Genomic DNA, 13,716 nt, shown 5'->3' on the forward strand with positions numbered 1-13,716 from the left:
GTTCCACTGTATATCTTTGGCTCCTCTATCAAATACAAGTTGACTATAGGTATATGTTTCTATTTCTGGATCTTCTATTCTGTTCCATTGATCTTCCGGTCTGTTTTTGTGCCAATACTATGCTGTTTTTGTTATTATGGCTCTATAGTAGAGTTTGAATCTGGTATTGTAATACCACCTGCATTGATCTTTTTTAAAAACATACCTCAGCCAGGAGCCAATGGTCTGCAATCCTACCTAGATCTCAGGAGGCTGAGATCTGAGGATCACGGTTTGAAGCAAGCCCAGGCAGGAAAGTCTGAGTCTCTTATCTTTAATTAACTGCCCCCACCCCAAAAAAGCCAAAGGGGTGCTGTGGCTCAAGTGGCAGAACGCTAACTTTGAGCAAAAAATCCTCAAAGACGGCATCTAGGTGCATGGGAGTACATGCGTGTGGGCACATGCACGCATGTGTGCATTCACCCATACACATAGAGTGCACTTAAACAAATGATTTTCAGGGCTGAGGCACTATCCTTGGGCTTTCTCAAGGCTAGAGCTCTGTCACTTGAGCCACAGCACCACTTCCAGCTTTTCCTGTGTATGTGGTACTGAGGAATCAAACCCAGGGCTTCATGCATGCTAGGCAAGCCCTCTACCACTAGGCCATGCTCTCAGCCCAAATTTTGATACAAGTACTATGAAAAAAAAAAATCCTTGTTATTTCTACAAAGAGAATCCCATCTCCAGATACTATCCCCAGACAATGACTCATGGTATCCACAAATATTCCTATATGGCTCTTACTCTTAGATGGGAGTCCATTTGTTAAAATTATGTATAAACATGCCAGGATACATCTTAGTTAACACAATGTATTCAAGCTTAAATCAGCTAAGTCCACTACCACAACTTTCACTGTCTGCACTGGTTTGCAGACAATAATAGAACTTATCATTACTTCATCAGTATCAGTCAATCCTCAGTTGGAGATACTTCATAAATGAATAAAAAATAAAGTCCACACACCAAAAGATAAACATTATTTTTTTCTTCACTGAGCACTTTAAAATTCAAAGAGACATCACCCACTCATAAAAGAGTGGCAATTAGAAATGCAGATAAATGTTCCATATTTAAGATATCCTAGGAAATTAGAAGTCACCAATCTTTTCATTATCCTAGAAAACAATGTGTCCAGAGGAGGTCTGGACAGTGCTCCTTACACTTCAATCTGGCTAAGCACAACTACAACAAGCTCTAAAGTACTAGCTTTAAGTCACTTTACTCTTAGCACTGATTACATTTTACAGGACCCCAGAAAGATAAGATACTTTAAAAAAGCATTTTGGTAAGCAAAGTCTTGAAGGTTTACACAAGTTTGCCCCTGGCGTTAAAGAATGCTTTCTGTATCCTGACTGTAAACAAGCTTTTCTAGGAATGCAAATTTTGCTCAGTATTTACACAATGGACTACACAGTGTCAGAAACACAAGCTCTCAGTCATTTTGTTGAAATTTTTATTTAAAAAAAAATAAAGGCCTGTATGTGTATAATGCATGGGGACACAAAAGACTCATTGTCAGAATATTTGCAAAATCTCTAAAATCAAAAAACAGTCACTAAAACTAATCAGCATCTTGTTAAAAAAAATGCTAGTTCAGGGCTAGGAGTCTGGCCTAATGGTTAGAGTGCTTGCCTAGCATGCACGCAGACCTGGGTTCGATTCCTTGGTACCACATACATAGAAAAAAGCCGGAAGTGGTGCTGAGACTCAGGTGGTAGAGCTCTAGCCTTGAGGAAAAAAAGCCCAAGGACAGTGCTCAGGCCCTGACTTCAGGACTGGCAGAAAAATAAATTTAAAACAATGCTATGTCAGGAAGCTTCATTTTTTTAATTTAACCAATCTATAGAACAAGAGAGATAGTATAAATGATGTATTTGAGAGGCTGCACTCCATACTTTTTAGGAAAACAAAGGGATTTGAGCTGTTGCTTGCTGGCACTTGTTCTGGAAAACCCCAAAGTATTAGGTATACCTGACCAGGATAGCTAAAGTTGTCACATCAATTATGTTTATTCAACTAAAAACCACGGCATATTATAGGTAATGTCAGCAGCAAGTCTAAACAACCAGTTTGCACAGAAAATAGTCTGTAAAAGTGTTTTCTTCGCAAGTTTTTCCAGAGATCTTATCTGAAATTTAAATAAAGCTGGTAAAAGCCAAATTATTCTGGTCAAATATGAGTGTGGGTACAGGAGATAAGAGAGAAGGGCAGGAGAAACAAGTCCTAGCCCCCAACTTCCAAAAGCCACTACACCCTATTAAAGAGCGTCTCAGCCTCATACAGACAGACCAAAGGAGGATACTGGTAGGGAAGAGACACAAAGGTGCAAGGTGCCAGTGCCCCTGATGGTATAAAATAATATTTGAAATGAATTCTAGGAAATGAGAAACGAAAGAAATAAGGCTTGTCAGAATCCACGCAAAATTCAAGATCCAAACTCAAAGGACAGTTTTAAGTTTTAAACAAAAACTTCTATGAACTCAAAAGTAACAGAGAGAAAAGATGTTCTTTACATATTGGTTAACTATGAGAGACACTGGAATAATCTGAAAATTGGTTGATTTATTAGAGCTCAAAGCACAGTAGCCAGGAACAATATTTTGTCCCAAACTAAAGTATAAGAGCAGAAGCTTGAAAACAAATAGGCAATTCATTGAGCTAATACTCACCAAACAACACTTGAATCTAGGCAAGTATAGAAAACACAAGGGAATTTAGGTCTTGAAACAAAAAGTTCTTAGGTATTGTTCTCTATTATGCAAATCTAAATTCATTATGTAAATCAGTCATATAACCATTAGTTTCCCAAGAAACTAAACTCTTTCAATGTAACAAGATATAATTTCTCTGTACAAATCAACGATGCACATTGTAACCCTCCACAAAATGTTAACAGTGCTTTCACCCCTCACATTACATGTTTTCCCACAAAAACTACCAATTCTGGGGCTAGACTGCCCAGAACTGATTTCTGGTGGCAAGTACCTTGCGTGAGTTGATGTTATTTAACCTCTCTGTACCTCAGTTTCCTCATCTGTGTAGTGGGAATGACATTTCTAATACTGGAAAATCTGCTGTGAGGGTTAAATTAATGCAAGTAAATTAGAGTATGTACACCTGTACAGCACACTGATGGTTCTGTCATCAACCACCATCATTTCTAGTCTCTCACAATTCTGTAAGTACGGGACAAGAGATTACCATTTCCTCCAGTTTCTCATTAGAAAACTACACAAGTGACTCATCCAGAATCATAAAGAAAAAGCAAGATCAGGACTATAGACTCATGACCTTGTGATGTGACCTCATCACATCACACAATGGTTTACAGCCACATAGCTGAATACATTTTGTGCGAATCTCCCTAGGGCTTGACCTTGGCGCCTGGAGCCACGTATTTACTTCTAAAACCTTTGCCATCACCTTTCTGTCACATGTCACGTATAAAAGAGGGAAAGGAAAGTGGTCGACCATGGAGACCAAAAGCAGTGGATGGTGAAAGCTTAATGAGTGTTTTCTGCAGCTGTAAGAGAACACGGCATTTTCAGGACAGGGATTCTGAATGGAGAATAAAATCTGAAATTACTCATTTTAGGGGGTGGTGCCAGTCCTGAGGCTTGAACTCAGGACTTGGGCACTGTCCCTGAGCTTTTTTGCGCAAGGCCAATACTGTACACTTTGAGCTACAGCTCCACTTCAGCTGTCTGGTGGTTAACTGGATATAAGTGTTTCATGATTACCCCATCCAGACTGGCTTCAAACTGCGATCCTGAGATCTCAGTCTCCCGAGTAGCTCGTATGCCAGGCATGAGCCACTGTGCCTGGTTGAAGTTACTTTTTCCTCATATGCACAAATCCATTTGAGATTCATTATATATGGTTTCAGACATACTGTTGACAATATAACTTCTATCCACTTTTTTGTATTTTCCCATTCACTTACATTATAATTTTTGAGATGTTTTATCTTCACTTCAGATGATCTTCAAATGTCATGGCTCTTAACACATTAACTGTAAACAAACACAAAGGAACTTAGGGGAATTCAGATATTGAATGAACCCAAGAGTTCAGTGTCCTAAATAACTGTGTGGGGGCAGAAGAAGAAATAGCAGAGGTTTTGATTTACTTCATAGCTTGGGTCATCAAAATATAAAACTGTTCTTTTTTTCATCAGATGAAGAAAAAATACCCTTCTGCTTTTTAGCTATATAAAAAAAATCCTCAGCGCTAGAAAACATTCTCTCCAAATGTGGACAGATTCAGTATGCAAAGCATTATATACTTTCATCTCCCCCAACAAAATGGCATCCTGTCAAGAGAAGGCCCTCAACTTTCACCCAGTGGGAGTGAGCCCTCCTTGCTCTCACTGAAAAGTTTCAGCCCAGATCAGAGTATCTGTTCCAGCGTGTTAAGATCTTTGTAGTACATGGACTATGAAGTCACACAGACTTGGGTTCACTCTGATGTTCAGCTTTATCTGTATGATAAAAAAAAAATCACTCCTACTACTTTATGCAGTTGTGAAGATCACATGAGAAAATAGAGGAAGTTATTTTGTCTAGCACATATTAAGTATAAAAATTAGGTGCTATTGTTTTATTGCATTTACTCATTACTAATGTTTTAAATTAATTACTAAAATATTTATCACTTACAGAGCAAGATTTATCTTAGGCATTCCTATTTTTACTTATAGTTACTGCCTTTGGTTTGCTGGAGGAATATTAATAGCAAAGGTTTGTTCTTTGCTTTAGTGAAATCTTGGCTAAGATCAAGAAAATTAAGGATTATAATCAGCAGCTCACTGTGAACTATCCTTTTTTTCCCCTATTAATGCACAAACTTCTGACAAAGCTTGATTCCAATAGCTGTTCATTTGCCACTCAGTAATTCAGTTTAGCAGAGTAATAGATATATTTGTTAGTCATGTCTATAAGATCCTCAGTCTCTTGATTAAATGTCATTATCAACTCAGAAGATATTATTTACTATATTTGCATCTTAAATGATTAACTTTCTTATATTTGAGATTATATGCCCAAATTGGGCAGGGTAGTGTGGTCCCTGGGGGTAGAGTTGGCAGACAGCCTATCACAGAAACAAAATAGAAAACAAAAGGAAGCTGGGTGCCTGTAATCCTAGCTACTCAGAAAGCTGAGATCTGAGGACTACCGTTCAAAGCCAGCCTGGGTACAAAAGTCCATGAAACTTGTGTCTCCAGTCAATTGTGACTCAAAGTGGTAGAGTGTTAATCTTGAGCCAAAGAGCTCAGAGACAGTGCCCAGGCCCAGTGTTCAAGCTCCATGGCAAGAGAGAGGTGGGGGGAAGGAGGGTGGAGAGTGGGGAGGGAGGGAGGGAGGGAGGGAGGAAGGAAGGAAAACAAAAGTAGAAAACTTTTCCAGCTTCTGTGAGACCCTAAATTCAATCCTAATTTCTACACACACATAGACACCTGTGACTGACTCATGCCTATAATCCGAGCTACTTAGCAGGCTGATAACTGAGAATCACAATTCCAAACCAGCCTAGTCAGAAAAGCCCACAAAACTTCTCTCTCTACATCCCTTTTCTCTTCCCCTCTACACCCACACACACGTGTGCACCAAAACTGGAGCTGTGGTTAAAGTGGTGAAATGCTCAGACAGTACCTGAGGGTCTGAGGTTCGAGCCTAAGCAGGCACCAAAGAAAGGTATTTTAGTTAAGTAACACAAAAATGCATACACCTTCAATTTCTCTTGATTTTTCACTAAATGTTTAGATCAAAGTAATAAAAACAAACAAAATAATAGCAAAAGTATTCACAAAATAACATGATCTAAAACAGCTATATTTCCCATAGGGAGACAATCACTGAGCCCTGGAACAAAAAAAGCATAGTCAAAGACAGAGGGTACTGTAGGAGACAAACACATGGGAGCAGGGTTTAGACATGGACATCATGCTGGACAGGAACAAACCACACAGGCCACAAGCCTCACCACCACCACCACTTAACCACCCAACCCCTCCCCCACCCCCCAGCTTCCCGATGAAACAGCACAGTTGTCCTATCTTGATCTAGCAATGTATTAAATGTACTACTTTCGCTTTTGTGAACCTGGATCAGGATTGTAAAAATCAGGCTCCCAAAAGTAATGTACAAAAAAAGTACAGCGAAGGTAGGGTAACAGTAGCTCATACCCATTAGGAGGTAGAGATCTGAGAGTCCGTGGTTTGAGGCCAGCAGCAAGGTCAAGAAGACATTCTTATCTCCAAGTAACTACCAAAAGACCAGAAATGAAGATGTGGCTCAAGTGACAGAGCATTTGTTTTGAAAACGTTTTAAGCTTTGGAAAAGCTAAGGCTTAAGGCTCTATGCCCTAAGTTTAAGCTCCTGAACTAGTATTAAAACAAATTACTGCTGAACTGAAGAAGAGTTCAAAGAGTTCTGAGGCAGATTTCTTTTTTGGTTTTGCTACAGGGTATGGCCCCAGTCTGGTAGTGTACTTTCTATGTGATCATGACATTGGTCAGCGCCTCTGGCTTTTGAATGATTCCCCTGTAGACTATGGGAGAAGCAGCCAATTGTCTTCAGTAGCCACTCCCTGTTCCTCAGCGACACAATCTCTCCTTTTTACCTCAGCCCAGGCCTCAAGGAAGAACTATGAATCCTGACTCCCTTGGAGCTAGACACAGTCATAGCCACCTAGATAGAATCCATGATCACCAAAAAATGCACTCTTTAAATCAAGGGACTGTGCCCTTCTTCAGTTCCTGAAAACACAATCTCTCCATCAACTCCAACAGCAATTTGGGTCTACAAGGGACGCTTAGAAACCAGAGACTCTAGGCCCTTCACACACAGACTCACCTCAAGTCTGTACAGCTATGTTTGAGATTTTAGAGGAAAGACATCTTTTTTATTTTTTTAGACCACTACTAGTCTCAATTTTCTGCTTACTTCTGCTAACTCTAAAACCTAACCTTAAGAAATGGAATGCAACTCAGAGCTTAGCTAGCTTAGGAGTGTGCGAGGCCCAGAGATCACAATTCCCAGAGTCATAAATAAGTACATAAAAATGAAACCTAACTTTAAAGAATGCTTCCCCAAATATCAGCATTTAGGGTTTTTTTTTGAGGTTTAAAGTTCATTTTAATGTAGTATTTACCCTTATTCAATCTAGACTAAGTAGTAAAGAAGCACAAGACAATAGCTAAGAGGACAGCACTGACACACACATAGAATCTTAGTAGGAGAGAAAAAGCACAATTCCTTCTTTGCAATAAAGTTACTGTTTTCATCAAGAGGACCTCTTCCATACTCCTTTCCAGTTTAGTGCCTTTGTACAAGTCTAATATTTGGGAGGGCGGGGGTCTAATGTGGGGCTTGTCTCTTCAGCTCAGCTGAAGGCTACCACCCTACCCCTTGAGCCACAGCACCACTTCTGGCTTTCTGGTGTTCACTGGAGATAAGAGTCTCATCGTCTTTAGTGCCGGGGCTGGTTTTGAACTATGATCCTCAGATCTCAGCCTCCCAAGTAGCTAGGATTACAGGTGTGAGCTACTGAGTCTGGCTTAATGTATCTACTTTTAAGAAAAAGCTCAAAAGTGTTACTTTAAGTCTTCAGTATCCTATAAATATAATACTTTTCTCTGGTAATAAAGCTGTTTCATTATCAAAAAATCACTAATTCAGTTGACTTATTTACATGCTTACCTTAAATAACAGACATAGTATTTCTACCATAAAATAAACTCTCATTTGGTCCAGTTAAACTAATGTTGATGGAGCTATGAAGTTTTAATCAACTAGCAAAAGATCCAAGGAAGAGGGTCTTAAGCCTTAGCAGCATCAAGACTGCTTGGAGGGCATGCTCCTCTAACACAGGGTTTTTAACTGTATCAAGTCTGAAGCAGGGACCAATAATTTACATTTATAATGAATTCCCAAGGGATAGTGTTGATAGTGGTTCAGCACACTTGAAGAACTACTGATTGCCCTAGAAAACTACTGACAATAGCTTCAGCAGCCAGGAACAAAGGCATGTGGTAACCAACCTCAGCTTCAGTATTGCCATAGATATACGTATGGTCTTTAAGTGATCTTTCTGAATAATTTAAACACCATTTCCTGTTTAGTTCACAATACTGGGTGTAAGAGGACATACAAGTTATTTAGAGTCCTAAGAATAACGAGATCCAAAATAATGGATAGTGTCTGATGAAAGCTGCCAAGAAGACTGCAACCTGAGAGCTTTATACTTTATCCTACAGCAAGAGCTTCCAACATTTAATTCTGGGCAAGAGTCAAAAGGCAAATGAATGGTCAACAATATAAGATCATACACAAATCTATTACCAATACTGAAATAACCCCAAAGCAGGTTTCCTGGAACACAGCACTTTTAAGTGACCCTGAAGATGAAAGCAAAGATGAAACCTTGCAACAAAATAAGATGAGAAATTCTGGAAATTCTGGTTCCTCTCCAGGCAGAAAGTTCATTAAAAAACTGAGAAGGATATGCAATTTCACACTGCAGTGAGTTAGGTAGGAGGCAGTGGCACACACCTGTGACAGTACTCCGGAGGATGAAGTAGGAAAATTGAGTTCAAGGCCAGCTTGGACTACATCAGCAAATCCTATCTCAAAATAAAAAGCTGCTATTCTTTGAGAACTATCTTTGGTATAGGTACATCTTGGGAGTTTTTTTTTCTTTTTTAACTGTAATTTACATGTTATACGAGGCTCAAAAATACTAATAAATTTATCAACTAGCAACCAGCTGACAAAATTAAAATAATCTAGGATAAACAGAGCCTAGATGATGACTAAGAGAAACAAAAAGTAAAATGATTGGCAAGATATTATACAGAAAAAGAAGACACAGTAAAGAAGAGCAAAAGTGAAGAGCACATAGCTCAACATAGAGGGGACTAGGTACACAGGTAAAATCCACTCATAGTGCAGGAGGATTCACATAAATCTAACCTGCATCTGGACCTGAACAGAATGCCTAATCCTTGAACAGGAACAGGAAGACTAGGTGAACCGTCAGTCAACATCCCACGATTACAGTGTCTGACTAATGGATTATACACAATAAGAATAAAGTAGGGCCGGGAGGGTGGCCCAGTGGTAAAGTGTTTACCTAGCATGCACAAACCCCTGGGTTAGGATTCCTTGGTACCACATACATAGAAAGAAAGAAAAAAAAAGCCAAAACTGGTGCTATGGCTCAAGCGGTAGAGCTCTAGCCTTGAGAAAGCTTAAGGACAGTGCCCAGGCCCTGACTTCAAGCTCTAGGACTAGCAAAACATACAAATTAAAATTAAATTAAATTTTAAAATTATAATTTTTACTACTTGTTTTCTAAATGATTTTTTATGGCTGATGGTGTGAACCCTCAATTTCTAAATCTCCTAGTGAAAATAAATGCTTGCAACATATGTACATAAGCAAACACAAAGAAAAAAATCTTTTCTCCTGAAAAATTTGAGGTACAAAGTAAAAACAAACAAAAAACTACTGCACCTAGGTCATGCAGGTTCTGTGTTCAGCGCCAAAGAGTTCTTGCCCTCAAGTAGAGAATGCACTTAAACCAACAATTAGGCGGTCTGATTAGGACTCCGAGAAAAGAGTGGGTAGGTATCTGTTGTGTGTGCAGGAAACCCGACAGTACCCTGACTTGGCGGAGCCCGGACGCATTACAGGAGCCAAAGCGGTTTCTTCGGTGGAAACACCGACGCTGCGCGCTGCTGCGCAGCCGTTTCTGTCTGACAGCCCTGCCATCGCGGAAGCGAGCGCGGCATCCGCGCGGCGAGGTCTCCGAGAAGGTTCCCGGGTGACCATTTCCAAGCCACACGGACCCAGTGACAGCGTCCCGAGAGGGCGCCCCCCGCCCCGCCCCCCGGCCGGCTCGGCAGGGAGCGTCCCTGCGAGGCCACCCGAGTCCACGACGGTGACTTTCCGCAGATGGAGAGGCAGAGGGCGGGCCAAGGGTTGAGGCTGCCGGGAAGGCGGGAAGCGGAGGGGACAGGGGGAAGGGGGGCCGCCTCAGGCGGGACGGCACCGGGAGCGGGCGCGGGGGACGGCGCGGGGGCTGGGCAGGGAGGGCCTCCGGCGTCCGGGCCCAGGGGCCCCCTCCCGCCCCGCCCGGGTCTCCCCCGGCCGCCCCGCCCCGCCCGGGCCGCCCTGACCGCCCCCCCCAGGCCGGCCCCGTCCCCCGCTCCCCCCGCCGTCTCCTCAGGTCGCCCGCGGCTCGCGCCCCGTTACCTGGACAAGGAGTCCGCGCTGGGCGGCCGCGCGGCGGCGGGACGGGTGCCCAGACTCTCGCAGCTGGAGCTCCTGTCCATGGCGGCGGGCCGAGCGAGGAGGCGGACAAGTCAGAGACCGCCGCGGGAGGACGGAGGGCGGCGGGCTCGGGCGGTGCCCACGGTCAGGCCAGCCACAGCCCAGGCGGGACGCCGGAAGCGGCCATGTTCTCCCAGCGTGCAAGGCGCTGACCCCGCCCCCCGGACGTTGCCGGCGGACTGACGTCATCGCGTCCTTTTCTTGCGCGGCACCGCCTCCAGCGCGGGAAAGAGAGGCCGTGGGTCCGCTAGGGGAACTCGCCAGGGCGACGGGGCAGTGAGGGGACCGGGAATCCGAGAGAACCCGGAGGCGGCCGGAGAGCGCTGCAGGCCATGGGCGGGGCTCCACAGGCCAGGGCGGGGCTCCAGGGCCAGGGGCGGGGCTCCGCGGGCTAGGGGCGGGGCTCCGAGGACCAGGGCGGGGCTCAGAGGACTAGGGGCCGGGCTCCGAGGGCCAGGGCGGGGCTCCATAGGACAGGGCGGGGCTCAGAGGACCAGGGCGGGGCTCTGAGGACCAGGGCGGGGTTCCGAGGACCAGGGCGGGGCTCCGAGGGCCAGGGCGGGGCTCTGAGGACCAGGGCGGGGTTCCGAGGACCAGGGGCGGGGCTCCGAGGACCAGGGCGGGGCTCTGAGGACCAGGGCGGGGTTCCGAGGACCAGGGCGGGGCTCCGAGGACCAGGGCGGGGCTCCGAGGGCCAGGGCGGGGCTCTGAGGACCAGGGCGGGGTTCCGAGGACCAGGGGCGGGGCTCCACAGGCCAGGGAGGGGCTCTGAGGACCAGGGCGGGGCTCCGAGGACCAGGGCGGGGCTCCGAGGACCAGGGCGGGGCTCAGAGGACCAGGGCGGGACTCCGAGGGCCAGGGCGGGGCTCCGAGGGCCAGGGCGGGGCTCCGATGGGAGGGCGGAGGGGAAGACCCCAAGGGAGGAGCCCGGGGAGGGCCGAGGGGAGGCCGGGCTTGGAGGGCTGGGAGGGCTGGGAGGACTTGAAGGAGGACTTGGAGGGCTTGGAGGAGGACTTGGAGGGCTTGGAGGGCTTGGAGGAGGGCTTGGAGGGCTGGGAGGGCTGGGAGGACTTGAAGGAGGACTTGGAGAGCTTGGAGGAGGGCTTGGAGGGCTGGGAGGGCTTGGAGGAGGTCTTGGAGGGCTGGGAGGGCTGGGAGGACTTGAAGGAGGACTTGGAGGGCTGGGAGGGCTTGGAGGAGGGCTTGGAGGGCTGGGAGGGCTTGGAGGAGGGCTTGGAGGAGGGCTTGGAGGGCTGGGAGGGCTTGGAGGAGGGCTTGGAGGAGGGCTTGGAGGAGGGCTGGGAGGGCTTGGAGGAGGGCTTGGAGGAGGGCTTGGAGGGCTGGGAGGGCTTGGAGGAGGGCTTGGAGGAGGGCTGGGAGGGCTTGGAGGAGGGCTTGGAGGGCTGGGAGGGCTTGGAGGGCCACTGGCTTCTCCATCTGCTTCTCCCTGCGCCGCCTCCCGAGTGCAAACCACTGCTCTGGAAACCAAGACCTGCGCGTGGCTGGCCTTCATGAGCCTGTAGACCACCTCCGTGTTCTTCTTCAGCTGTCCTCCACTGCCTCTGAAATGCTAAGTTTGAGGGGGAGGGAAAACCTTGACTAATCCACACCATTATAACCTCCTGGCATTCGAACCAATCCACTCAGCCATGGCCTTCAACAGCAGTGTAGTTTCATATAACTTATAATTTTAATAATATTGGCAACGTCAGTGTCTTCCCTATTAATGTGCTTTCTGGGTTACATTCAAGATGCAGAATACTTTTCCATAATGAACTAGTTTTCTGAATTGAACAAATCCTGGCAACACCACTCTCACTTTGGTTTTGTGAAGTGCACAAAGACATTACTTTGATATACTCAGAGCATGGTTAAGACAGCCTCCAAACCTTCTGACCATTCCGGAGATGAAGAAAAACGCCCTGCTAACGGAAGACCAGATGTCGAAGAATCTTCTATTTTTTCAGTATGTAATGAAAGGCAGAAGTATACAAAAGACATACGTTCTATATAAAGGATCGATCTCTCCTGCCCACCCCCTCCTATACACTTAACTAATTCTGTAGTGCTTTCAGGTTGGTATGTGAAAGGCAGTGACTAAAACAACATTGACTATTGTTTGATGGTCTCTTGATTCATGTTGCTGATAATATTTTACAGTGTTTAGTTTTTCTCTTGGGGAGTAAATGTAAAGGCCCAGGCTTATTTTTTAAGCACATAGAATAGGTATGCCATCCTGTTATGGCCTCCTCACAGTACCTCAGAGCTTTGTTCAAATTTTAGTTCACTTGTTAAACGTTTGAGAGAAGAGATGTCCCCTTGCGTGCTATGAATAGAACTGGTGGTTAATTTAAGAATTAAAAGCATAGATTTATTCATATAAACATGTTTATATAAACATTAGTTAAAACATACAATTTGGTCTGGAGCATAGCTTAAGTGTAATAGCAAGTGTTAGGCACTGAGTTCAAACTTAAAACATAGAGTACATAAATAAATATATGCAAAACATATAATTTGGTGTTTTCATTTAAAGGCTTATAAAGCACCATAATTCACAACTCTTGATATTAGAGCTGAGCCCTTTCTTTTTGGATTTTACTTGGAAGACTTTCTTGCATGAATCATATATGGATATTCTAGGGTAGAGACTTTGGCCTCGTGGTAAAGTGCCTGCCTACCATGCAGGAAGACGTGGGTTTGATTCCTCAGTACCACACGCATAGAAAAAAACTGGAAGTGCTGTTACGGCTCAGGTGATAGAGCTCTAGTCTTGAGAAAACCCAAGGACAGTGCTTAGGCCGTGAGTTCAAGCCTCTGGATTGGCAAAAAAAAAGGATGTTTTGATTTTTCAATTTTTGATCTTGTTAAGATGGCATGAAAATTTGCAAAGCAATTTGAGTGCAAACTATTTATTTAATGATTGATAAGCTCAAATGAAGCCGGTCACCCATTGTTCTCATACCTAGGTTGATAGCCTTTAAAAATTACTACAAAATATGTCAAATGTAACAAAGCATCAAAGCATGAGTCAAAATATATGTATAGGGCCAGGAGTTTGGCCTAGTGGTAGAGTGCTTGCCTAGCATGCACGAAGACCCGGGTTCAATTCCTTGGTACCCCACATACATAGCAAAAAGCCAGAGGTGGTGCTGAGGCTCAAGTGGTAGAGCTCTAGCCTTGAGAAAGTCCAAGGACAGTGCTCAAGCCCTGAGCTCAAGCCCAGGACTGGCAATATATATATATATATATGTATGTATAAAGAATAATAATATAGCAAATGGAATTAGGTTCGAAAAAAAACATAACCAATACCTCAAAAAAAAGTATTTTTTGA

At 44.6% G+C, this 13,716-nt stretch overlaps 1 protein-coding gene across 4 annotated transcripts in view; it reads right to left on the bottom strand.

Moving 5' to 3' along the window:
• Positions 1–10,527, bottom strand: part of Mtmr2 (myotubularin related protein 2) — a 35,830-nt gene extending 25,303 nt beyond the window's left edge. The window contains exons 1-2 of one of the 4 annotated variants that reach the window (XM_090319209.1): positions 10,302–10,390; positions 3,989–4,058 (exon numbers count right to left, since the gene is read on the bottom strand). Coding sequence is in view for 1 of the 4 variants with exons in the window: in XM_090319208.1 (XP_090175334.1) it covers positions 10,302–10,381 (80 nt within the window). In the remaining 3 variants the exon portion in view is untranslated. Of the gene's footprint in view, positions 1–3,988; positions 4,059–9,560; positions 9,638–9,708; positions 9,927–10,301 lie in introns of those variants that run through there. The other 3 variants (XM_090319210.1, XM_090319211.1, XM_090319208.1) reach the window with 3 other exon arrangements.
• Positions 10,528–13,716: the final 3,189 nt, after the last annotated feature.

Source organism: Megascapheus bottae, chromosome 27 (genome assembly GCF_031878675.1).
Source record: "Megascapheus bottae isolate mThoBot1 chromosome 27, mThoBot2.hap1, whole genome shotgun sequence".
Classification (NCBI taxonomy): Eukaryota; Metazoa; Chordata; class Mammalia; order Rodentia; family Geomyidae; genus Megascapheus; species Megascapheus bottae.